The 27,816-nt window shown below is 38.5% G+C and overlaps 2 protein-coding genes across 6 annotated transcripts; both read left to right on the top strand.

The window, feature by feature from the left end:
• The first annotated feature begins 5 nt into the window (after positions 1-5).
• On the top strand, positions 6-2,155 carry adma (adrenomedullin a). Its single transcript, XM_051901021.1, has 4 exons — positions 6-147; positions 579-682; positions 764-877; positions 973-2,155. Exons 2-4 carry the CDS (start codon positions 591-593, stop codon positions 1,283-1,285), a joined length of 519 nt encoding a protein of 172 aa, XP_051756981.1. The 5' UTR covers positions 6-147; positions 579-590; the 3' UTR covers positions 1,286-2,155.
• A 2,256-nt stretch (positions 2,156-4,411) lies between these two features.
• On the top strand, positions 4,412-27,698 carry ampd3a (adenosine monophosphate deaminase 3a). Of its 5 annotated transcripts, none has more exons than XM_051899097.1 (16): positions 4,412-4,654; positions 4,912-5,035; positions 10,885-11,107; positions 12,974-13,151; positions 13,287-13,452; positions 14,882-15,101; positions 15,180-15,309; positions 15,391-15,585; positions 15,671-15,802; positions 17,446-17,609; positions 17,711-17,837; positions 18,677-18,840; positions 20,076-20,196; positions 21,452-21,625; positions 24,476-24,586; positions 24,680-27,698. In XM_051899097.1, exons 2-16 carry the CDS (start codon positions 4,975-4,977, stop codon positions 24,848-24,850), a joined length of 2,337 nt encoding a protein of 778 aa, XP_051755057.1. In that variant the 5' UTR covers positions 4,412-4,654; positions 4,912-4,974; the 3' UTR covers positions 24,851-27,698. The 5 variants fall into 5 exon arrangements, with proteins under 5 accessions (XP_051755057.1, XP_051755058.1, XP_051755060.1 ...); XM_051899098.1 differs by having other exon boundaries at positions 4,877-5,035; XM_051899100.1 differs by lacking the exons at positions 4,412-4,654; positions 4,912-5,035 and adding an exon at positions 7,729-7,867.
• Positions 27,699-27,816: the final 118 nt, after the last annotated feature.

Here is a 27,816-nt window from a genome sequence, read left to right as displayed (position 1 = left end):
CCATCTCTCTGCAGTATAAATGCACTAACGCCTGCTGAGGAGAGTCAGACTATTAGCAGAGTATCACCACTGCACCAGCAAGTGAAACGCCTCTGGATTACTTTCTACACAGACTCCTGAAGCCGACCCACGAGTACTTCAACACAGGTATGCATTTATAAATGTCTTTTCTTTTGAGGTCAAGGCTCAATATGCACAGGATATCTGTACTGTTATGAAAGAAACTGTTTTGTATCTATAAGCCAGGGACTTAGCTTCTCTATTTTAGGCAAAAAATCTAATTTGAATGGAGTTTGAGTGACTTTTCATTTGGGTGCTGATGGAGTTGGAGACACTGTGCTTTGTAAAACTCCACATGCAGCTCAGCAGAGACCTTGCACATAGTTGCAAGTTTACTTATTCAAAGAAAGTGCGACCTCAGCTTGACATTGTAAATAAATGCACGATGAGTGTAAATAGCTTGGATTTTGGACTCTTGTGCAAGCATGAGTGAAGCATGGTTGGCACAGGGTAGGGGAGTTGCATGCAGGTGATTGGAAGTTTAAGTTGCTGATGATTCATTTGCTTTTTCCTTCAAGATTTCAGTCACGATGCAACTGATTCTGCAGTCAATCTTCTGCTGCTGCCTGCTGGCCACCGTTGCACCCAGTGTGGACAGTGCAAAACACGACCTGAAAAGAAGGTAAGCATCATGATTTGGGATTTTCAGTCATGTTCGGCATTGGTTGAAAAGTTTCTAATGAACACGCTTCTTGATACTTAGTGTCTGGCTGCAGAGATCAAAAAGGGATTTGAGCCTTGCTGCACTGAGGACTTTAGATAACAGCCAGTTTGTCAGACCTGACGATGTCAAAGACAACTTAAGGCCACATTCCAGGTAAGAAAAAAAGTTATGTGTGGAGTTGAAGTACAAACTTGTCAACCAAGGAACGTTAAACTAAGGCTAAACTTCCCCTGTTGGTCTTTTTCCAGCACTGACATCAGCATTAGGACGAAACGCTCCAAGAACTCCATCAACCAGTCCAGGAGAGCAGGCTGCTCGCTCGGCACCTGCACGGTGCATGTTCTGGCACACCGTCTCCATGACCTCAACAACAAGCTCAAGATCGGAAACGCTCCCGCCGACAAGATCAACCCTTACGGGTACGGCCGGCGGCGAAGGTCCGTTCCAGAGAAGGTGCTGACACTGCGACAGGAGGGCGGCAGGCTGTGGACGGCATGGTGGAGCCGCTCGAACTCTCAGTCGCGGCTGCACAAGCTAGAAGCGCTGCTCAGACGGACGTGAGCGCACTGAGCGGGAGCGCTCAGGGACGCGGCGACAGAGGCTCGCCGGCCAACTATGAAATTCTACAAATGCCTCAGACTCCTGCCAAGAGTTCTCCAGCGCATTCTTTTCCAAGCACAGGGGCTGGAAGAGCAATCGTGTCTCCTGAAGGCTGTCCTCGGAGGAGAAAACGACAAAGCAGCTGTTGGAAACGAGGGGAGATGCCGACGGAGCAACTGAACAAGTGTGCCTGGGATATGAGCAAGACATCATTGCACTGAAGTGGACTGGCCTCAGGGAAAAGCAGAACCTGGGACAAACTGACTGCCCTCTCGGTGGGATTACGGCCCCTAGTTTAGCCAGAAAAGTCTTTGGACTTCAAGCTGAGATTCATGATTCGAGAAGGGAATACACACAGACAGAGACTTTTTAAATGGTTTCTAATTTGGAATCACATTTCTGGACACTGTAAGCAAGAATGATTATATGGATTGTCTGTGCCAGTCCACAGGGATTGTAACTTACTTGAACTTTGTTGTTGTTATTGTTTGTATAGAGATATGTGCAATCTATTTCATTTTTTATTGCAAGTATATGTATATTTGAAAAAGAAAATGTTTAAAGATATCACTATTTAATTGTTTTATATTACTTTATACTACTTACAGAGATAGAGCTATTTTTATACAGGGAAATAAATTAGGGCATTGAAGGTAGCGTTATTATATATATTATTCATTTATGTCAAGGATGTCTCAAGCTGTTGTACTAGGATAACTTTTTACACAATTATATATTTGTAAATGGGATCTATTTTATTTGTGTGTATGTATGTGTGTGTGAGAGAGAGAGTGAACATTGTCATTCAATAAACTTTTGCATACAACTAAAGCTGACGTCTTCTAGACCTCGTCTGTTTGTTCCACAGGAAGTGAAGGTAGTAAAAGGAAAGTGTCTCTCCATTGTTCCCCGTCCGGATTGCCGGGTGGACAGACAGATGAACAGCACCTGGTCTGGGTTATTACATGTTAAAGGCCCTGAAGGGCAAATGGGGTGCCAAGTGCATTCCTTCTTTCTGTATACCTACTCACTTCAGGCAAAAAGTGGGTTATCTGTATTTGAAGGAGCTATGGGCCAGGACTGTGTTTAATGGGAGCTCTGTGGGGGGGGTGTTTGTGGGATGTAGAGCAGAGGTGAGAGGCGCTCCATAGGACATTCCACTTAAACACATAATTTCCATTCCTGTCTTAATGAGATGGAACTTCTGAAATGCACTTTTTACTGTTGCACTCATGTAGTCTTAATATAAAATCACCATGATGGTGATCACAGTGCCAGAACTATCCATTGAATGCAGGATGAAAAAGTGTCCATATAATTCCATTAATAAACTGTTTCCCCCCAATCTGGGCTGTTTTTTAAGTCAATTTACTGTGGTAGCTACTCAATAAGCCTGAAAAATTCGACACATTCTGATGTCAGAAAGCTTAAATCAACAATCAACATCCATAACAGCAACTTAAAGAGTCGAAAACAGCAATACTATAGTTACGTGAACTAATAGAATAGGTGAAAATAGGTGCTCTGACTGAAAAAGTTAATTTTAATAATGGGTTAAAGGGGTAGACACTCCCAACCATAACTCTCACCTTGCCGCTAAAAATAATGTATTCATTCGTATCTTATTTTAATGCTATAGCTCCACCTTGTGGTGATGTGATTATTGGAGTTGGCGCTCTTTTGCTAAGAATTTCCAATTGAATTCTGGGACTGATGCCATCTGCCTCACTCATCGACACCTCATTAATCTTCAGTCCTGTCAGTGAATATGAACCAACAATCAACACAACAACTCATCCATACTTTGGAGTCTGCATATATTCGGATTAGAGGTCAAATAGTTTTGGGTTTACTTATTCTGTGAACAAAACTATTAGGCTGCTCCCAAAGTTTTGTAAAGTCAGTTTTTGGTGTGCATTGTTTTAAATTAAATCATTGATCAGAATTTTACTATTCCTGTGATCCAAAGCTGAATTTTCAGCATCATTACTCCAGTCTTCAGTGTCACATGATCCTTCAGAAATCATTCTAATATGCTGATTTGCTGCTCAATAAACATTTATTCTCAGTATCAATGTTGAAAACAGTTGGGTACTTTTTTTCCCCATGATTCATTGAAGAGAACGTTCAAAACAAGATAATTTATCTGAAATAGTTTCTATAATCTATTGTGACATTATAAATGCATCCTTTTAATTTAAGTTTAATTTTGTTTAATGCATCCTTGCTGAATGAAAGTATTAATTTCTTTCAAAAAAACAAATTATATAGCCAATACATTGTATGGGTCAAAATTATTGAATCATTAGGATATTAAATAAAGATCATGTTCCATGAAGATATTTTGTAAATTTCCTACCGTAAATATATAAAAAAATTATTTTTGTGAGTGGATATGCATCGCTAAGGACAACTTTAAAGGCGACTTTCTCAATATTTTGATTTTTTTCACCCTCAGATTCCAGATTCTCAAATAGTTGTATCTCGGCTAAATATTGATAACCCTACATAAATGGTTAAATCTCAATTTCAAAAAATGTACCCTTATGACTGCTTTTGTGGTCCAGGGTCACTCCCTTCAAATATTGCTATATATCCTAATCATTTTTTAACACGTATTAATTACTTTAATGAGCTCATTGTTTCTACATCACATTAACACATTGTTTAAATTAATACATTGTTAGCTAGCTGCATTATTTGTATATGTACATTTCTGAAATTACAAAATTTGGACACAGTCCCCTCTGATAACAGATCACTCTACATTATAATGTTGACATGCCTTTTCCTGTAAAGCTGCTTTGAAACGATATGTATCGTGAAAAGCGCTATACAAATAAATGTGAATTGAATTGAATATATAAATATATATAAATTCACCTTGGTTTGGTATTCTGTTAATAATGACATCCATACACAAGTATAGGAATTGTCCAAATAACTCTGGTTGTTGAAGGACTTACACATCTCCACAAGGGGGCAATATTGAATTACGACAGAAAGGAAGGATGACAGTACATTACTTTAAAATATCTACACACTGTCTAGTTACATAATGCTAAACATCAGTGAAAAAAAAAAAGACTTGGTAATTTTATAGCCCTGTGTTTTGACTGTAGATGTGAGGTGGCCAAATGACTGCGTTCTCTCTTCGCTTAGTGCATTTCATGTGCCATATCCAATTCATCACTGGGGGGCAGAACTGAGCGAGGTTTTTATTATTTTTTTATTTTTTTCCTTTCATTTCTTTCCTGTGAGAACATCATGGGTTTGTAATTGCGGTGCGGCTGCAGAAAGGACACAGAGTTCTGTAAGATCTGAGGCTAGGTAAGTGCTGCTATAAGATTGCTAACATTTATCACATTATGAATAAATGCCTATTTCTCTTTCTCTTGATGCAGTACCAACCACAATTACATGCACATTTTTAATCATACATTTATTCTTCAAAATTGTTTTGCATGTTTACTGATACCCTTTTACCAGAAATTCTAATCAATGGTTACAAATAGATTATTCAGCATGGCATCAAATCTGTTGCTCATGTAGGAAATACCCACCGATTCATTTCTCCTTTGCTCCAGTCCTGTCCTGCTCCTGCGCATGCTGTTTTGTCCTCTCACTCTCCAGGCCTGAGCACACAGGAAATGATGCGAAGACTCCAGACGCCCATAGTGAAGCAGCTCTCCAGCCCATGTATAGGAAAAGGTGAGCCCTTATGATTTCTCTCTCTTCCTCTCCTGCAGCAAGGATGTCTGATATCAGTATTTCTTTATTGTCATTTTTTTTTATATATATATATATATATATATTTTTCATCATTGAACTCTTCAGGAATTGTTTCTGATTCCTACCTGATGGGGGCATCCAGGAATGTTATCCTGGGCCCTAAAAAGAGGGAGAAATTGAAGAAATATTTACATTTGTTAATTTAGCAAATGCCTTCCAAAGGAATCCAAATTCCTATCCAAAGGAACGCTACAGCATAATTCATCCTAAGGAGCCAGTAACATATACACATTCTTGTTAAAGTACAAGCTAGAAGAAACATGTGATACCGTGAAATTACAATGAGTTTGTTTTGTTCGTTTAGAAAAAAACTGACATTCTTAATATAAAGAGACTGTATTGCTTGCTTAAAATGAACCCAAAGTATGTTGGAAATGAACATTTATTATATAATAATTAAACAATAAACATTTATTAAAACCTTTTGATTATTATTGTTGCCTCTAGTAATTATGTGTCTGATTTTTAATTTCCAACATATTTTGGGCTCATTTTAAGCCAGCCATATAGTAATTTTTAAATAAAGTAATTCAATAGTTGAGTTAAATAAATCTGCCCAGCACGTTGAGCAAACATTTAACCCAACCACTGGGTTAAAACAACCCAATCACTGGGTTTGTCCATTTTCAACCCAACTTTGGTTGTTTTTAACCCAGCATTTTTTAGTATAACATGTGTCTTGACATGGCTATGGCTGCAAAACAAGATTATACTTCTTGGAACAAAAAATGTACCAAGACATAGAAAGTATGAATTTTTATTTAGTCTTGACAAAGCAATAAATTCATAAGCAAGTCGTAAACCAATAACTCCAGTCCAGGTCTCCACCATGTTTCATTAGAAACGCCCCATGATGAAATTTAACTTTCGGTTTGTGTTGGTACACATCAATAATCAAAATGTTTTTATGCATGCTTTAATATATATCCAAAATAAACATTCACTCTAAAAAAAATCCGTAAAAATAGGGCACAATGTACTGTATTAATTTGATGGAATTTTTGAATTTTTAAAGGTGCAATGTGCAAATTTTAGGAGGATCTATTGACAGAAATGCAATATAATATACATAACTATGTTTTCAGCGGTGTATAAAGACCTTACATAATGAACCATTATGTTTTTATTACCTTATAATGAGCCATTTCTATCTACATACACCGCGGGTCCCGTTACAAAGAAGTGGCCATTTTGCGCCGCCATGTTTCTACAGTAGCCCTAAACGGACAAACTGCTCTACAGAGAGCGTTTGATTAACAAGCTACTCTCTGCTGTCTCAGACGACATCTTTGTCCTGTGTCGGCCACCGTAGCTTCTCTATGTTGCAGCTCGCAACCTCACCGCTAGATGGCGCTAAAATTTACACACTGCACCTTTAAATTCATTGCGTTGTAACTGAAATGTCCGTAAAATTACTGGATAATGTCCTGGTAATTTTCTGCCAGTACATTATCCATGTTTTACAGAATTTTTTTTTACGATGTTCTTATTTAGTATTACAACAAGCTGTCGTGTGACTCAGGTACTTTAAAAACAATGCCCATTAGTCTAAAATTAGCTCATTTAGAGAATTATTGATGTATTTGATGTATATGATTACCTAAGCCTTCTTCACTCTAAAAAATGCTGGGTTGTTTCGACCCAAATTTGGGTCGAAATGGACAAATTTATAAAAAAAAAAATGTAAACCAATGATTGGGTTTGTGTTTATATTTGAACCAAATTTGGGTTGAAACAACCATGCCTTTTTATTTATCATGCTGTAATTTCGTTAGTAAATCTCACATTTAGAAAGCCAATTCGGCCGTGTGTTATAGTTTTTCTGACAGCTAGATGGTGCCAGTGCATAACTATTAAAAAAGCAATTATTTACCTGTCAACGAAAATTTGTTTTTTGGTTCTTACTACTAATTTAATGGGTTTCTCTTTACATATTTTTTTATACATTTTTCATAACTTGTTTGTTTCCTTGATGTTTTCATTTCATTATAGAAAACTGGCAGTGCACCTTGCATACTGAAAACCATTGTAATTATTACAGTTATATTATAATTATTACTTATATACAGTTTATGGAAATTTTGGGTTTCTTGCTAATAGGAAATGCTATTATTTATGCTTATGGATTGAAGTAAATTATGTCTTTTTTATTCTCTGTTTAAGTCAACTATACAACCTGATATCTTCTGTGCAGTTATATTGGCAAAGCCCCTTTGAGCCTCAAATAAATCCACAGGTGCAAGAAAGCAGAGTGGTAGTCATTCATTATTTACACAAGCATTTACAGCCTCGGTGTAGCAAAGCATTCAGAGAGACTTGCACAGCTTATATTACAGATTGTGTCTTCGGTTTAGCCCATATACTCATCAACTCTGAACATGCTTGAACTACATTAATCTCTGATGAAGCTTTGCACCACACAGACCCTCAAATCCCTTAGTCACATGATCCAGAACTCCCTCTGATCGAAATGTGGGAGAGAGAATGAGATATGGAGATATTCAAGCTGTACCTTAATTCCATCCTGACAAATCCAGTTCCTCCCCCAGCCCTGTAATAATACCCAACACATCACCAGGATTGTGTCGCGACTCGCGTCCACGTGACCTGTCTCCAAGTTTCGGGTCAGGCTGGCTGGCGCACTTGGTCTGAGAGAGAGAGTTGGGTAGGTTTGGCTGTTTGAGCTCCAGTTGGATAAGGTATGAGATAAAGCAGCGTTTACAGAGACATAAAGGACAACGGTCGGATCAGGTAAACCTACTTCCCCTTTTGTCCCCGCACACTGATTTTTTTACAGTCTGCTTTCCATACCAGAGTATATGAGTGTGCGTAAGTGGGTCATGATGTGTGCTTCAAACGTTCACTGTGTCTGAGATGACAAAGGGTGAGACGTTTTGTTTATTCTATGGTTTCAAGTGGATGTGATACAAATAGATGCTGGGCATGTTCCCCTGCTCTGGGACAACATGACAGCACCCTTTCTGTCAACACCCAGTTTAAGCTCTGAAGTAACCAAGAGGTATCAGTTTCAGGGGTGATTACCTCTGGAGTTTTAGTGACATGATGCCTCATGTAGACCCCTGCTAATGGCCAGCAGGACTGTTTATCTGGGGCTGAAATGATACGTGCCTAAAGCAAGGTCAGAGCTGGGATTAAAGGCTGTTCTCGGGGGGTGAGGGATGGCTGAAGCTGTCACAGGAGATGCTCTTTTGACCACAGATTGTTCACGTGGACAGTTGGGTTTCGGAGATCAGCTCTGGGATTTGTGGGGCTGGATTTTAGGGGTAGTGAGGGAGTAAATCCCTCAAATGAGTTGGGAAAGCCGGGTTTGTATGTACGCATGAGATGGGTTGGGAGAACTGAGCAAGGTCCTGTTTGTAAGCGTTTCTCTGTAGGATCCAGGGTCACTTTTTGTTGACAGGCGGTGGTGACATATTCAAAGGATTAGTAGCTCTGTGGCCGTGAGGCTTTCTACCTCTTAAAATAGAGAGAGGGAGAGAGAGATACTCAAGAAAACAAAACAGCAGTCAGACAACAGCAGTTTCTCAGAGTGCGACTGGACATGGCCCACACCACACGCATGCATGCATGAACATATATACCAAGGAACACATTTGAAGTGCATCCGCTAAGAACAGCCGAAGCCGAGATGGCGGCGACGGGGGTTGAAGGTAAGAATGGCAGCAGTGCATGACAGAAGTAGAGCGTACCAGAACCAGTAACTATTTTCTGACAAGTCTTATAAGTACAGCCGTAGCGTAGAAGATCTTCCTTGTTGTCCTCGCAGTGTTTGATTCTAACATTGTGTCTACATCGGATGCGACCATTGACGCGTCACATCACACCATGCCGCAACAGCTAAAAGCTGCCTACACTGGATGTGACAAAGCAACCATTGCAAAACCATTTGTCCTTCCTATGAGAAGTATCGCGAGTGCTTGGAGAACAAGCTATCAGTTTACTGTCGGAGATTTGTGTAGACATCCAGTTTAGACAACATCACTGATTATAATGGGTTCTATTATCTTTTGTCGCATCGCATCGCTCCGCTCGTGTCTGGTGTAGACACAACGTAAGCAAAGTTTGGGATGGAAACAGATGCAAAAGTCTACCAAAACCAAATTGACAGAAGCTAATTTCATGGCCCTGAGTCAGCATTATTTTTTTGGACAGACTTTGATTTCCGTGTTATGGAGAAGATATTGAAGCTCTTATGGGGAGAGTGATTATGATTAAAAATTGATGGTAGTTTTTAGGGGTGTAACGATACATGTATTTGTCCTGAACCGTACAGTACGGACGTCATGGTTCGGTTTATTCAGTTAGACGACGAATACAGTCAGTCACAGGCGATCCACACTCCAATCCAGAAGGGGGCGCTCACGGTAATGCAACGCTGTTTGCTAACCGCCACAACAGGAGAAAGTGCAAAACAAGAAGAACAGACTATCTAGATTTGTGTAATCTATCAACCAGTGTTTCAGCTGAGGAAAGACACCAATAAAACAGTTTGAGAATCATATCTCATGTAGCATTACATTTACCTCAGGCAAGTCATTTAGTGTCCACAGCATGTTAGTTCACTAGAGAAATGAACTCTAGAGGGAGCATTTCACACAATATATGCACTATATTAGCTTATATATGCACTATATTACCTGTTAGTAATGTCTTATTTAATATATGTTTAAATAAATTTGTCATGAAAACAAGTTATGACAGTAACTGTGTAAATGATTATATTTCAAAAATGAATTGGAGTAACAATTTTATAATTACATTTAGAAGTTAACGCAAAACCTGCCTTATGTGCAATTTACTTGTTTTTTGAGTGTTGATTATTATATCTAAAAATCAATAGCAACTGAATTGAATAGTTTGGGCTCTGTTGTTAATTGTAACCTGTAATATTACAGTAATGTGCAAGAAAGAGCTCCCTGTATATAGTTTACAGCATTAGCTGAGATAGATGATTAAGAAAATGTTAATTATAATTGATTTTATTCAAAGAGAGAGACACAATTTGTTCAATAAATTACAGTTTAATAAAAAAGAAGAAAAAATAAGCAATTTTATGTTTAGTTTTCTTCCCCCTGCTGTAGGCTACCGAACCCGTACCGAACCGTGTCTTCAATACCGAGGTACGTACCGAACCGTCATGTCAGTCAATAGAGGTAGATAGAATATGCTCCAGTTTCATGCCAGATATACTCTGACTTGTTCTCAGATGTCAGTGGTACCTATGGTTACACAATCAATATGACAGGCACAAATTCCACTTGGTATTGGAGTTTCTTAGAATGACCAAGAAGAATGGAAACCTTGACAAAGGGATCTGGTTTTGGCCCAGGATAGCATTTGATGTTGCCACTGTGGACCATGTTCCTAACTGTTCAGGGAAAAGTCACACCCAAGGCTCAGACACTTGATCTGTCCTCGCACGAGCATAACTGTTTTATAGGGCAGTGTGTCTGCAGCTGTGCAGCTGGCCTAGTGACTGACTTTGCAGGTCTGAATCAACGGCCTGGGAATGCATATGGCATCTCAGGACTATTTACAGCAAGCGTGTTGACATGAGCCGTGAAACATACATCAGAGCAGCCCTGTTGTTTTGAGCAGTGACAGCAACTGAAGGACTAGTACAGCTTTTTTGGATACTAAACACATGGTTTCATGGCTTGACTTAAAAATGGGACATGCTTATGGGATTGGATGTCTTCAGAGAAGACTTCAGCAGCTTAATGTTACTTAAATGTGCCTCTTTACAGATATGCCACGGCAGTTCCCGAAGATTGCTCTGAGTGATGTGGATGAGGAAGTTCGTATGCTGGCGGAGAAGGTGTATGCCTCGGCACTAAAGGAAGAGGACACAAAAGATGTCCTGTCCATGTACACTGTCCCTGAGGACTGTCCCATTGGCCTGCAGGAAGCCAAACAGAGGGAGCTGCTCAGAGAACTGGCTGAGCAACAGTCAGAAGAAAGTGCCAAACGGTCAGCATCATTTTGTTTTTTGCTGTAGACTGCTAGCAGTTGCTTCTTCCTGTTTGAAACACCAGGCCAAACCAGTCAGTGGAGGATAAGCTGGTCTTTGGAACATGGTAGCTGGTTTGCTGCTGGCCAAATGTGGTCTTTAACCAGCTTGACCAATATGGTCTACATGGTTGCAACCGACTGGTCAACCATGCAGATCCACGGTGTCCAATCCTTCTACTGAAGGGCTAATGTTCTGCAGAATGTTGCTCCAACTTGCCACAAAATACCTGCATGGACATTTCTAGTGATCCTGAATAGGGGTTGCACCGACTAATCGACTAGTCGACTTTAATGCTCTGCCATGACACTTTAAGCTTGACATCGACTAGTCGCTGATCATGGCCTATAGAGGGCGCAACAGAATAAGAAATCATTGAAGTCCACATTTATGTATCCAACAGTAAATTACAAATAAATGCATACTCCAAAAGCGCTCCACAAGATACCATCTGGATGCTCGAAATTCACCAAGTGAATGCACGTTTTAAACAGCTTATTGTAATCGTAAGTTAATCGCCATTCTAAACGAATGTGCTGCTACATTGTAAAGCAGAAAGTATACTCCGTTTTTTTACGCATACACTAGCACACAGTCGAACGCACAGCCTTGCAAAGTATACTTCACTTGACTCGTACGCATACACAGGCGTTCAACCCAAGCACATTGCGGCAAATTGCAATACCTCTTTGAGTTACAACCCATATAAACATCTGTGTATTCTTTCATGCTAGAGTTGTACAAATGAAGGCACTTTCTAACCTCTTCACACAATCTCTCGTCTGTGTAGGCCTCCATTGTCGCTGTAGCTTGCATGCGTTCCGATCTGTTCTGTTTATGCAGTTTTTCTTCGACTACCCTGTGAATTGTTGCCCCCAGGGCACGATTGCCACCTTGTGGATAAAGTAAAAAATTAAATGTGCGACCTGTGCGAACAAAAGTTTGGCGGTGCGCGTTCAGTACGCACATAACTATTCTGATGACGAACTTCGCGTCACGCGCACTGTACGCTGACCCTCGCATACAAGTAAAAAGTGAAGTATACTTTGGCCTTAACGCACACACATGCAGACAGTAGCGCGCACGTCACGTGCAGATCGCGAACACACAGAAACATTCAGTAGCGCAGAAATGTACTGTCAACACTGTTCTGTGATTTATCAATAAAATAGCTTAGACACTGAAGTTCTAGCATATATTCCTTAGTAACTAAAACCCACAGCTTCACTATTAATAGAGAGACAATGCCAGATAGGATTAATTCACGCACAATCGCTCTCTCACTAATGCATTCATATAAATGTAATCTTTACTGTGCTATTATATCTGTATCTAATTTAGAACGAGCATAAATCTGTGGGAAATATAACGAGCCAAAGACAAAATAACTGATAAAAATAAGCCGTTATGTAGGACAGTAGCCTTGTGGGCAGCGCTGTGTCATATGCTATAGCTGTGCACAAGGCAACCCGCATTCGAGTCTCACCTCAAGGTTCAGGCTTATTTGTTCATTAATGACGTCATCAGTGACTAGTCGACGACGACTTCAATCAAGTTGTTCAACCCCTAATCCTGGATACATTTTATTAGCTGGTTCAGGTGTGTTTATTTAGAGTTGGAGCTAAACTCTGCAAGACAGTATTGGAAACCCCTTGTACCAGTTAATGACCTTAAATGACCACCTTGGACCATCTTGAAAATGTGTCAAACCAGCTACCATCAGAAGCTGGATTTCGTTGGATTTTCCAACAGGGCAATTAATGATACATGTGCTTAGTGAATTAATAATTTAATTTTTAGCCCCCATTCACTTTAATCCTTTGTAGGAAGAAGAGTTTTAAGATTATTCGATCTCAGTCTATGTCACTGCAAATCCCATTAAGTACGGAGACTGTCCGGGGTGTGGTGACCCCCCTCATTTCCCCTTCCTCTACCTGCTCCTCCATCTCACAAAATTTCCCGGAGTATCAAAGAGTCATCATTAGCGGAGACTACTGTGCTGGGGTGTGTATTATTAGAATGGACAATCAACCACCTTTCTCTACTTTCTGTCATAATTTGTTGAAAGTTAAGGCTCTTTTAACAGCTGATCATGTTTTAACAATCATGTTTTGTCTTACAATTCGTGTGCACTTGCAGATTACAGTTGAGGATTATGAGCAAGCAGCTAAAAGTCTGCTGAAAGCTCTCTTTATTCGAGAGAAATACTCAAAACTGGCATATCACCGGTTCCCACGGACCACTGCACAGTTCCTACGTATCGCAGCAAATGAAAGGTGGACAGAAGAAGATGAAACCCTTCCAGGTACATCTGCATTTGCTCAAGGTTCATAAACAGACGTGAAATGGAGACCATGTTCTCTTTCTAGGTTTATTTATGGCTCTGTAAACATTTCAGTGGAATTTCTGTTTACAAAAAAAAAACATATTTGCTTGATGTTCCTCTTTAGTCCCTGCCTAAAGTCCCTTCCCAAGACATCATCGCTGAACTAATTTTAGATGACATAAGATTTGACATGAGTTATGTGTAGCTCAACTAAGAACACTTAAAAATGATGTGCTAGAATGGGAACGATTCTGATGTGAAAAACAATATTTTTTATGATGATAACCAGCAAGGGATACTGTATTGGTCTTCTTACCAACTTAAAGGCACAATATGTAAGATTTTTAGATTAAAATATCCAAAAACCACTAGAACAATGTCATATATTTTGTTGACTTGTGTACTTCATCCCAAATGTTTCCAACAATGTTTAAATCCAGAGAAATCAGCCATTTTAACCAAGACATGGACCGTGTACTTGCGCCGCCTGTGAATGACGCCATATCCGCGTTATCCTCGATTTCCAGTTTTACTTTTATAGAAACCATGAAATCACCAAAAACACTTTAATATATTATGTGTTTTATTAGACAGGTGATACATTCATCAACAGAAAACTAATCATTGTTATACAGCTCAACACGGTTAGTCTTATTGTTTGAATCGCTTGTTTTCTTGATTTAGCCCACCATTATTGTATGGTGGAGCTTTCTCCAACATTAAATATATTTTAAAAATGAATTGCATGTCATTTAGCAAAATAAGCATAAGCATAATAAAAGCTCCATTGGACTCCCGCGGCTCTCGGCCCGTCCTGCTTCATACCACAAAATGTTAATAAAACTTTAATACATTAGCTCATTATTGAACATGATTTCTGCCCAAGTCCGTCAGATTCCTTTCCATCGGCTGAGGTGAAGACGACAACTCCCATGATTCAACCCTCATTCATGGCATCATCAAGCTATGCCTTTGTTTTGAATAAGCGACCTCTAGTGGCGAAAATTACATACTGTGCCTTTAACCAGCAAGACTTTCATGGTCAACCAGCTGCACTAAGTCTTTTTTTTCTTTCTTTCTTATTTGAAAAGTGAAAGTGACATGTGAAGGCCAAGTAATTTGAATTTGTCCTCTGCATTAAACCCATCCAGTTAGTGCACACACACACATTAGGAGTAGTGAGTAGTGAACACACACACTGCAAACTGTGGACACACACACACACGGAGCAGTGGGCCGCCTTTTTGCTGTGGCACCCAGGGAGTGATTGGGGGTTTGGTGCTTTGCTCAAGGGCGCCTCAGTCATTTCCTGCCCGTATTGAGACTCGAACCCACAACCTTCGGGGTACCAGTCTGACCACGACCACGACTGCTCTCTTCCTCTCTCTAACCCTTCTGCTCTCCACAGATATCTGTCCCTGCCCTGGTGAGGGAGAGGACCCTTACAGTATGGAGAATATTCCAGAGAACCTCAATTATCAGATGAAGATGAAAGATGGCATTATTTATGTTTATGAAAACGATGAAGCTCTGAGTATGGACAAACCACGCTGTCTGCCTTATCCAGACCTGGAAACATTTGCCATTGACATGAGTCATGTGCTCGCCATGATCGCTGATGGGCCTACGTAAGTCTCCAACCAACATCAATTCTCTGTATTTGCATATCCGAGATGTAAAGCTGAACATATTTCTTCTTTAAACAGTAAGACCTACTGCCATAGACGACTAAACTTCCTTGAGTCAAAGTTTTACCTACATGAAATGCTCAACGAAATGGCCGAACTAAAAGAACTCAAGGGTGTTCCACATAGAGATTTCTACAATGTCAGAAAGGTATAATTTGAAACACTCATTGGTTTATGTAAATGTGATATCCCTTGAGGTCTAAAAATGTACACAAATGCTCACTTACAGGTAGACACGCATATTCATGCAGCAGCATGTATGAGCCAGAAACACCTGCTTGATTTCATCCAAACCACCAATAAAACTGATGCAGACAGAGTCGTCCTGGAGAAGGCAGGGCTTAAACTAACTCTCAAACAGGTGTTTGAGAACCTGAACATGGACCCTTATGATCTTACTGTAGACTCCTTAGATGTTCATGCCGTAAGTAACGTCTTACCTATATGCTTACAGCCCAAGGATATGCTAGCGGCTTGTACAGTATGCATCATCTTTAGTGTATTCACAGGGCAGACAAACCTTTCATCGCTTTGACAAATTCAACTCCAAGTACAATCCAGTAGGAGCAAGTGAGCTAAGGGAAATCTACTTGAAGACTGACAATTACATCAAAGGAGAGTATTTCGCCCGCTTGGTCAAGGTATAGTCATTTTGTAATAAGAAGACTCATCAGTCAAACTATACTTAAGCACCACGTTTTCACCTACACAGATATTATTACAAATATTAATGCATTTTAATGTTTAAAATTAATTTTGTAAAAATGTTTTATCAGTGTAAAAGTCAATGTGAGGTTCAAAAATGTAAACTTAAAGGGTTAGCTCACCCAAAAATGAAATGTCTGTCATTAATTACTCACCCTCATGTCGTTCCAAACCCGTAAGACCTTCGTTCATCTTCAGAACACAAATTAAGATATCTTTGATAAAATCCGTGAGCTTTCTGGCCTCTGATAGACCGCAGCGTTATTAGCACTTTCAAGGCCCAGAAAGGTAGTAAAGACATTTTTAAATAGTCCATGTGACTACAGTGGTTCAACCTTAATGTTATGAAGCACCTTTTGTGCGCAAAAAACAAACAAAAATAACAACTTTATTCAACTATTTCTTCTCTTCCCTGTCATTCTCCTACGACTCATACTCTTGCACACAAAAAGTATTCTCGTCGCTTCATAACATTAAGGTTGAACCACTGCAGTCACATGGACTATTTTAAGGCCATGTGTCCACCAAAGTGTTTTTTTCAGAGGCTAGCGTATTTTTCCAGTTGTTTTCAATGGGAGCGCCACGTTTTTAAATGCCAGGAGTGTAACGAGGCGCTTGAGCATCTATTTCATGCTGAAACGCTGAGCCCTTGGAGAGCTGAAGAATGTTCAACTTTGGGTAAAACGCAGCACTCATCACTGTCACTTTGTACCCAGCCGTCCAATCACAGTGGAGGAAGGGCGGGGCAAATACAACACAGACCAATCGCCACATTCTACTTGTACAACAGCAACATACGACAACAACAAGCATAATAATAGAACAAAATAATAGTCGTTTTCAGCTGGCTAAAATGCTTTGGTGGACACGTGGCCTAACGATGTCTTCACTACCTTTCTGGGCCTTGAAAGTGGTAATAACGTTGCAGTCTATCAGAGGCCAGAAAGCTCACAGATTTCATCAAAAATATCTACGTTTGTGTTCTGAAGATGAACGAATGTCTTACGGGTTTAGAATGACATGGTGAACTAATCCTTTAAATAGCGTTAGTTCAGAGACTAGAGTGCAAACAGACATTCTAGATTGGGAGGGTAAATGTAAAGTAAATGTTTTTTTATTTTATAACTTAATTTTGTTGTATCCATATACAGTCAAACCAAAATTTATTCAGACACCTTGAACATTTAATTCATTAATACAGTTTATTCACTATAGTTTAAAAAAATGGTAATAAAATATGACAAGATCTCAGAGTTAAACTGTGTCAGAAAAAATTAATCTTAATTATGTCAGATAACGCTTAAGTAAAACATGGTCAGGTCAAAGTGTCTGAATAATTTTGGTTCCAAATTTGTATCAATTTCACTGGTAGTCCACTGTATGAAAATTTTTTGGATATAATATGTCACAGTTTATTTTTATTTTTTACACTTTATTTTGCTATCCTCACTTACATAAATGAATAGTGTCCTGTACCCACTAGTAAAAATATATCAAAAATATCAAAAATGTCTGAATAATTTTTGGTTTGACTGTATATCTCATTTAAAAGTCTTCAGTGTCCTTTTGTCTCTTTTAGGAAGTAGCCCATGATCTGGAGGAGAGCAAATATCAGCATGCCGAACCACGACTGTCCATCTATGGTCGTTCCCCTGAGGAATGGGAAAGTCTCTCCCATTGGTTTATTCAGCACAAAGTGTACTCTCCAAACATGCGCTGGATCATTCAGGTGCCCAGAATATAGTAAGTAGCCACATTAATTCTAAATATTTTCAGTATGTTTCATAAAGTTTATATCTTGTTTTACAGTTATGTTATTATGCTTTTTTTTTTTTTTCTTCCAGTGACATTTTCAAGTCACGTAAGTTGATTCCTAATTTTGCCAAGATGCTTGAGAACATTTTCCTTCCTCTATTTGAGGCTACAGTGAATCCTCAGGACCACAAAGAGCTCCATGTATTTCTAAAATATGTAAGTTCAAGGTTCATAATAGATGTAAAATATTTAATAAATGTATTTATGGTAAATTCATGTAACTGTTTAAAAAAAAAAAAAAAACACATGGCCAAATGTATGTGTTCACTCCCTTCTAATGACTTGGTTTGAATAATACAGTTATTCCAGTAAATGCAAATCTTATTTTTTACATTTTAGAGAATTGTGTGCTTTCAACTTTTCAAAAAGTTTAGGGAGGATATTTTCTGCTCCAGCACGAAAAATGTGACTGGTCTGCACAAAGCCCAGATCTGAACCCCTCTCGACATATTTTCAAGGATTAATTAAAATGACAACCACGAGTCAGGCCCCATTAGCCAACGTGTGACCTCTGACCAATGCCTGACCTCACTAATGCTCTTGTGTCTGAATGGGAGCAAATCCCTGAATCCATGTTCCAACATCCTTCTCAGAGGAGTGGAGGCTGGTGTCCACATACTTTTGTCCATGTAGTGTAGAAGTTTTGATTATACCATGATCATATACTCTAAAAAATGCTGGGTTAAAAACAACCCAAGTTGCGCTGAAAATGGACAAACCCAGCAATTGGGTTGTTTTGACTTGGTTGGGATAAATGTTTGCTGGGCAGTTTTATTTAACCCAACTATTGTTTAAAAATGACTATATAGCAGTACTTGAGTTAAATAAAACTTTGTCCATTTTCAACCCAACTTGGGTTGTTTTTAACCCATCATTTTTTAAAGTGTAGGTATTTCAATGTTAGAACTTCATTTGAAATCACAGGGTGTACTTCAGATAATTCATTTTGCAAGACTTCATCACACATCACTCATTGGATGTCCATTCTTTCTCAGGTGACTGGCTTTGACAGTGTGGATGATGAATCCAAGCATAGCGATCACATGTTCTCTTATAAGAGCCCCAAGCCTGAGCAATGGACAACAGATGACAATCCACCCTACAGCTACTACCTCTTCCACATGTATGCCAACATCATGGTCCTCAACAACCTCAGGAAGTATGTGCTCCATTATATCTGTTCCACACACCGGCTGGAAAATTCCACTAGCTGGTTACATATCCCATAACAATAGGGGGGAAAAGGCCTGCACTAAAGGGGGAAGTAAACAGAGACTACTTTAATATTTGCAAGAAATATCTTCTATTATACCCTCAGGCTTTAATAAACCTTGAATAAGAACTGGAAGGTATTCAAGAACAAATGGTTTCCAATTTCACCAGGACAACTATAAATACCACTGTATCAGTAATACACACATATTGGGTTACAACTGAGATACTGTTAAGCCTGTGGAATACTGTCGAACAAACTGACATCATCTTTCCACTTTATAAAGGATGGATTATGAACGGGGTCAATGGGGTCAGTAACCCAATGTCCTCTGAATGCATTGAAGAGGCATACATTTATGTACACAGGAATTACAATTGCGAGAAACAGTAAATGCTGCAGAAAAAAAAGCCTAGCCAGAAAGTTTGAAGTAGTTTAACAGCTTTAAGTTTGAAGGTTTTAAGTTTGAAATAGTTACAATTTTTAGTTTAGTAGTTTTAAAATCTATAATTTTGGATGGATGGATGCAGTAGTTACGCACAAAAATTTGAACTGTATTCATACTGTCACTAACAATAGTTACATAAGTGCATCATGATTATTGGTGAGTTTTCACTGTAATCAAATCGGTGCAGTTTTGTTTAGAAAAACTGCAGCAAATTCAGTCATTTTAAGGTCGGACTGAAATTCAGTCATCAATCCTGGTCGGACCCAGACCATTCTCTGTAAACCCTAGAGATGGTTGTGAAAATCCTAGTAGATCCCAGTTTCTGAAACACTCAGACCAGCACCAACAACCACGCCACGTTCAAAGTCACTTAAATCACCTTTCTTCCCCATTCTGGTGCTTGGTTTGAACTTCAACAGATCGTCTTTACCTGTGCTGCATCCGAAATCGAATACTTCCCTACTATATAGAATGCGAAAAACCCAGACCCAGCACATGTCTACATGCCTAAATGCATTGAGTTGCTGCCATGTGAGTGGCTGATTAGATATGTGCATTAATGAGCAGTTGAACAGGTATACCTAAAGTGGCCGGTATTTATTCTTCTAATTGCAACTTTATTGCTCAAATTTCCTCTATGATTTCTTGTTATTTTGACATTATATTTCCAACAAGAGGGGGCTTATAGTCTTCTTTTGATTTTTTCAACTTGTACATATGTGTGTTTTTACAGGGAACGTGGTCTTAGTACCTTTCAGTTCCGTCCACACTGTGGAGAAGCTGGTTCTATCACCCACCTGGTTTCAGCTTTCCTCACTGCAGACAACATCTCTCATGGCTTAAACCTGAAAAAGGTCAGAAGTAGAAGATTAGCTCAAACTACAGTGCTCAACAGCACTTTAAAATTATGAAACTTTTGAAATTTAGTTCGAAGTGTAATGCAATATTCTGACCAGAGGAAAGATAACTATTAATTATGAGAACTTATTAGAACAAATATCTTGTACTTTGAAGGGGTCATGAATTGAGAAATCAGCTTTTCCTTGAGCTTTTGATACATAAGAGGTCATTGTACTTTAAGAATATCCTGTAAGTTTCAGAACTGAAAACTTCCTTGTTAGTGCAATTAAAGCTTTTATTTTACTCTAATGCCTGATCTGATATATAATGATTCATGTACAGTCAGATGTTCTTTGTTTATGTGTCAGTAAATCAAACCAGTGACTAAATGATCAACTTTACATTGTTTCTTAGTAGGATGAAAATAATCTGTTATTTAAACAGTGATTAAATTATATATAGAAAGCGATTAAAGAACGCTCCCTTTACAATCGCTGGAGCTGTCAATCAAACAGCGCAAGTTTATCAGGGACTGAAATCTCTTCGTTTCATCGCGTTTGCACTGTAAGTTATGATGAAAGCAGAAATTGAGTTACAATGACGAGATCACTGCTTTCATGCGCTCAACAACATGTCTGTGATCGACTACAATGTTCATCACTGCAACCTTTCATGCCACAATCTAAATATAATGCTATAGATTTAAATGTAATGCTATAATCAACACTTTCCACGATTAGTTAACATTGAGAGCTGTTATAGTAAAAACGTGCTAAAAGTTTTCAAGAGAGTAATACTTAGCTATTTCATATGCAAACATGTTAGCCAATCACAGCAGTGGGCGTTTACACTGAAGTCTCACAGCAGACACGCCCCTTAAAACAGAGCGTTCAAATCAGAGGCCTAAAATCAGGGTAGGAAAAATGCCTGTGTGAATAAGTGCACCCCAGGAAACATTATAAAACAATAAAACAACGCAGTTCATGACCCCTTTAAATGATGGTGGCAGCATAGAGGAGGAAAAGAGTTCACTAAGAGTTCATATCCTTGGCCCGAGTCTATTAATGAAGCAAATGCAGATGTGACGTGTTTTACCAATTGATTTGACTATGTACTTGTGTTAGTGATGAGCCCAGAATCAATGGAGCCTCTGCTGCTGTATAGAAACATGCAAATGACAGCAGGCTGATCTAAGAGCCTGATCAGAGCATTTGAAATGATAGATGGAAGCTATCATACTTAACTCATATGTGTGTGTGTTTTTTCCAGAGTCCTGTGCTGCAGTACCTGTATTATCTTGCCCAAGTGCCCATTGCTATGTCTCCTCTGAGTAACAACAGTCTGTTCCTGGAATACTCCAAGAACCCACTGCGAGAGTTCCTACACAAAGGCCTGTGTGTTTCCCTCTCCACTGACGACCCTATGCAGTTCCACTACACCAAGGTCAAATTACAATCATCTTATACACTCTTAAAAATAAAGGATCTTCATTGCCATTGCAGGTTCCATGAAGAACCTTAAACATCCATTGAATCTTTCCATTGCACAATAGGTTCTTTATAGTGGAAAAGGTTCTTTAGAGTGGTTCTTAGATTCACAAGGGGAAAATGTTTTTTTGTTTTTTTGTTCTTTGGAAGGTTCTTAGGGACCAGAAATTGTTCTTCTATGGCATCGCTGTGAAAACCCAATTAGGAACATTTTTAAAAGTGTAGCTGGACCCCAATTTCCTACATTTACCTGAAGTACCCCCTAAAATTTAAAATAATGCTCTAACCTTTCAATAAATATATTTTTAACCAGGTTAAGCCTGATATATGAAGTGGAACAGATATTGAAATGGACAGGAATGTCAATGGAATTTTAAAAATATAATTTGTAGTCAGCTGAAACGACTCACTTATAAATACTCTAAAGCTGCCTTTCTTCTATCTCCGACAAACAACAAGCGAGAGACCGGAAGTCGTTTATTTTCAATGGAGCTGTTCCGACCAGATGTGTTTACGGAAACGTAGCGCGTCTGTGAGCAACACACAGTAGTCGCTTTGTTTTGTTCCTGACTGAATCAGTGTTTTTGAATGAATCGCTTGAGTGAATCATTGAAAGACTCACTCATAACACACTTGTCGACACCTACTGGCATAGCGATGTAACTTGCAGAAAGATCACAGAAAAAATACCCACGATTAACATCGGCACGAAACAAAATTTACGTTAGTCTTTTTTTTTTTCCATATTGTGACATTTATCCAAGTGAAACGCTTCTTGAACAAGAAAAAATTTAGGATTTTGTCCATTAAGAATTGATTGGATCTTTGCTGTTGTTGTGATCTCTTGCGAGTGACAGGTTGTCCCGCCCTCGGGCCAGTAAACGTCATCAGAGAAGAGATGTCGCTGCGAGGGAGTGGAAGTTGTTTTGATTAAAGAGGACCTATTATGCAAAATTCACTTTTACATGGTGTTTGCATATAAATGTGTCTTAGCAGTGTGTGTACACAACCACAACCCACGACCGCTGACGGACTGTCCCATATTAGCATAGTTTCCGCCATCAGCCAGTTGTACACTGTCCGACATTTTGTCGACGCCGGAGCAGCTGTAGGGACAAGAATGTCTGGTAAGTGATGAATAACAGTCTTCATTTACTCCCAACATCTAAAGCCGATTAACGATTGTAAGGCCGATTATGAATGTAAATTGATACTTATGACTGATCGCGCTCAAACCCGTCCAGTCAGAGCCAGTTGCGTTCAGTCTGCGATTAAAGTCGGTGTTCAAATTCCGTGTGTAAGTATTTAAATCCGCTTCGCAGGAAACAATCGCTGTGTGTTGAGCTCAGTCTTAGAATGTTTTAGCTAGTTGTTAAACGTGTGCCCGGCTTAAGCCACCGAAGAGACTTATGGATGGATTAGTTTTGTTTTTGAAGGGAATGCGCCACAGATCTAATATACATGCAGTTTCTGTCCCTGCTGTTTATGTTCACAGAGCATAAACATGCACTCAAAAAAGAGTATTTACAACATAGTATAATAAATGATCTGTGAGGTATTTTGAGCTTAAACTTCACAGACACATTCTGGGGACACAAGATGTATATTACATCTTGAAAAAAGGGGCATAATGAGCCCCTTTAAAGATTTTAAATAATAATGATGTACACTGATAGATCATTTATAATAAATACTGCAATAATCCATTAAAAACAAGAATTATCAATTTTGATTTCATTACTGTATATTTAAAGGGGTCCTTGAATATGATTTCACTTTTTATAACATTAGTTAGTGTGTAATGTTGCCATTTGAGCATAAACAACATCTGCAAAGTTATGACACTCAAAGTTCAATGCAGGGAGATATTTTCTTTTACAGAAATCACTTTTTAAGGAAGTTGAAGAGTTGTTGTAGTAGAGTGTTGTTGCCATGCTGGATTTGCACAAAAGATTAACATGATGGCACATGCTAGTCGATGAGTTGAATCAACTCCACAGCAACTACATAAATTTATCCACTAACCATTCAGAAACATCCAGTTTCATTCTAAAAGTTGTAACTTCTTCCTGAGTCTCTCCATCAGTGTCTGACTCCGGTTTGAACAGTGTAAGGCTGAACACCGTTACTGACAATCCTCATTTTGGCTGCGTGAGATTCTCCAGCTTTGTTGTTGTTGAGCGACCAAAGCGTGAGCTGTTAAAGCTCCGCCCTCTTCTGGAAAGGGGGCCGGAAGCAGCAGCTCATTTGCATTTAAAGAGACACACAAAAATGGCATGTTTTTGCTCACACCCAAATAGGGGCAAATTTGACAAGCTATAATAAATGATCTGTGGGGTATTTTGAGCTGAAACTTCACAGACACATTCTGGAGACACCAGAGACTTATATTACATCTTGTAAAATGGGCATTATAGGTTCCCTTTAAAAAACATGTAATTCCAACACAATTTCTCAGAGGCAAATTTATGTACCCCAGGATTGAACATCAAAATGGAAAATAATGTAAATAAAATTAAATATAAAATGTATTACTTAAGTTTAATTAAACCTAAAGATGTATTTATGAATGTTTAAAGCACTGTTAAAAATTCCATTAACAATTATAAATATATTTTTAGGTAAATTAAATTTACTTAATGCATTTTTAGTTAATTTTATTTACATTAATTGCCATTTTGAAGTTTCAGCCTTTACAAGTCTGCCTCTTTGAGAAACTGTGCTGGAGAGTTACATACCTTTTTAAATATACAGTAAACTGTGTATATACAGTCAGTAACATTGTTTTATTATGTGTATACTGCAGGAGGCTTTAATGGAGGAGTATGCTATTGCAGCCCAACTGTGGAAGTTGAGCACATGTGACGTGTGTGAGATCGCCAGGAATAGCGTCCTTCAGAGTGGCCTTTCCCATGAGGTATTGCACATACTCAGTTCATAACACTTATGTAAATATTTGCTCAGCTATTTGCTCAGCACAACACTGAAGCCACTTTGCCATTTTCCTCAGGAGAAAAAGTACTTCCTTGGGGTCAATTACCTGAAAGACGGGCCAGAGGGGAATGACATTCGGCGGACAAATGTAGCCCAGATCCGCATGGCCTACAGACATGATACAATGTGTAATGAACTCAGCTTCCTCGTAGATGCTGTAAAGTCAGAGGTCGTTGGGTCTCAGTAGCTGTCCAGTACGTCTCTGCTAAGCCCTCTGTGCCCATATACTGTACATGCATGGTTGCTATTTTTATATATAGTAGGAATTAATGCACAGGGATCCAAATGTAATTATTATTATTATCTAGTCTTGCTCCGCTTCTCATGTTTCTAATACCCAGCCTTCTCGTAAACACCGCTGTCTGCCTATGCAATGACTTGAAATGGGCGTTTCAAAAAGGGTTTGGCATACTTGACATTACATTACATGGGCAGTGTCTCCCCCCTGTGGAGATTTGTGAAGTATATCCTCAATACATGAATAAGTGCAATTGGAAATAGCCTAGTTGTCAGGCAGACACTGAGATGCTTCTGTGGCAAAAAATTGTCCCCTGCTCTGCAAAACCAAATATATATTATATACTACTACAGTTAAATTCCTGTAAATTCTCCACTGTCCTGTCAGTAATAGAAACATGTAAGTAAAGGTACACTATGTAACTTTTTTTTTGTTACAAATTAGCAAAAAAAAATCCTTCTTCCAAAATGTGTTTTTGTCTTACCCTGATTCACTAGATCAGGCATGATGTTTTTCGCGGGAAATTGCACATATATGTCACTTGCCTGTGCGTGTGTTATCATATACATTAATAGAGAACTTTGACGCGTATATGGAGTGACATAGGTTAGTAAGTGGGAAAGGTTGACATGGAGATGCTAAATCTCGATCCTCCGGGAATTATCCGTTTTAAAAACGCCAAACTGAGGAGAGTCTGCTTGCAAAAAGAGACACGACAGAGCTCGTAATAAAACAAGAATCAACACTGGCTTGGCTTTTCAGTGATGGTGAGAACTGAAAGATTTGAAATGTTGTAAAAGTGATGCGGAGATGGCGTTTTTATTACTCGACAGGTACGATATTTTATTGAACAAGCAGAGTTTATTGTGAAGTATTATGCATCCGCAGTCACGCAGAGCCAAAGCACAACCAAAACAATGTTCTTCTGCAAAATGCATGCAGTTTTGTTTTTTTAACCACTAGAGGGCCAAAAGTTACATAGTGTACCTTCACTGTAAACCCTAATGCTTAAAAAACTTAATTGGTTTGAGTAGGACAAACTTAAATTGAACAAATTAGTTCAGTTAAATTAACTGCTATGAGTATTAAGAACTTTCTTTTTCTTTTGAGTTCACAACACTGACATATTTCAAGTAAACTGAACTGTTTCATTGTTTTGAGTTGTATGAACTCATTTCTTTTAATTTAGACTAACTTAAGTTTAACTGAAACTGGACTGGGATTTCTATTTCCCAGCATGCTTTGCCCATGGCACTCGAAAGGGAGAGTAAATGCTAAAATTGAGTGTTATATAATGTTTTTTTGCACAAGATTAATGGTAAGGGAGATTAAGTAGTGATTAATGTTTTGTTATGCTAATTTAGAAGAGTTTCTGTTAATGTGGGTTTTTGGAGAGTTTCCATCATGGTGACAAGTAGCGCATGCAGCTTGGTTTGAGAGCAGGTAAATTACATGTTTTAAGTTGCTGTACTCATTCAGTAAGTGCTATACCATGCTATTGTTAGCATGTTAGCAAATTAGCAAGTTGGCATTTTTTTGTGTATTTTCTTAGGGTTTACATTGAAGTAAATAACTCATTTGATTTGCAAGAACTCAAAATAAAAAAGTTAACTAACTAAATATTTTATGTAAATTGCTATCAAAATGTATGAGTTAGCTAACTCAGTACTTCAAGTTATGAGCAATTAACATGAATGACTACTGCAAACTCAAAACTGGATAGTTCTGCTTACTTAAAATTGGGAACATCATAACTCAAAAAAATGTATGTAACTGATTACCTCAAATTTTTTGAGTTAGCCCAACTTATTCGGGTTTACAGTGTTTGAATGAAGAAAAAAAAACATCACAAAAACATGGTTGTCGTTTTAATTAATGCAGCAAATAATGTTTGTAAAGAGCGAAACATAGTGCACTGTTTGAATTTACTTCTTTTGAGAATATTTTTTAATGTGTGAAACACTGTTTAGTTTTATTTAATGCAGTGCCTGTAGTGTATGTTTTTTTGAGGCCAGCATATTTCTTCCTTTTAATTAACTTAGATCAATATGCAGATGTAACAACCAGTTAAAAATATATATTTTTTCTTTTTATGTTTCAATTTTATAAATCGCTACAAAATTATTTAGTAAATAATTACTCCAGTATTTTCTATGTGTGCTTTTCATTTATGTTCTACTTTTTATGTAATGTTTTTTTTTCCATTTAAAGAGTATATATATATATATACGGCACAAGTGTGTAAATACATAAGAAAAAACAATGGAATGTCTTTAAAATCCCTCTTTTGTACAGAACTACTTCCTTCCGCCATGGATTCATATCAAGTATAATATCAAGTTGACAGTTTAACAGTTCAGCCCAAGCCTCCGTTACTAATTCTAAAACGTCACTTTAGAGCTAGTAACGAAGGAACGTTGAGTCGCTTCATTTAAGCTTATTGTATTATGTAGAGCAGAGGTCTTCATCCCTGCTCCTGGGGACCCAATGTCCTGCAAAATTTATTTCCAACCTGCTTCAGCACACCTGCCTGTGATTTTCAAGCTATCCTGAAGAGCTTGATTAGCTGGTTCAGGTGTGTGTTTGATTAGGGTTGGAGCTAAACTCTGCAGGACAGTGGGTCCCCAGGAGCAGGGCTGAAGACCTCTGATGTAGAGTATTATGGTATTATGAGAGAGAGATCAACTAAACGAGTGTATTACCTTCATCTGATATAGCATTCATTCTTCAGGTTGATGTCCATAATATTGTATTCATTATAAAAAAATTTTGTTTGAACGTCCACTGAGGAAAGCGATATCTTTGTCTGTGTCCTTTTAAAAGTTAAGGGGATTTCCCACTTCCTTGTTCTGACTCACTCAGAAAGACAGTCTTTGCCGCCATCTAATGCCGTAATAATGTAACTTTCACTTAAG

Source organism: Ctenopharyngodon idella, chromosome 7, assembly GCF_019924925.1.
Source record: "Ctenopharyngodon idella isolate HZGC_01 chromosome 7, HZGC01, whole genome shotgun sequence".
NCBI lineage: Eukaryota > Metazoa > Chordata > Actinopteri > Cypriniformes > Xenocyprididae > Ctenopharyngodon > Ctenopharyngodon idella.
Note: the sequence above shows the minus strand (reverse complement) of the source record. Positions and strands in the feature narration are given on the sequence as shown.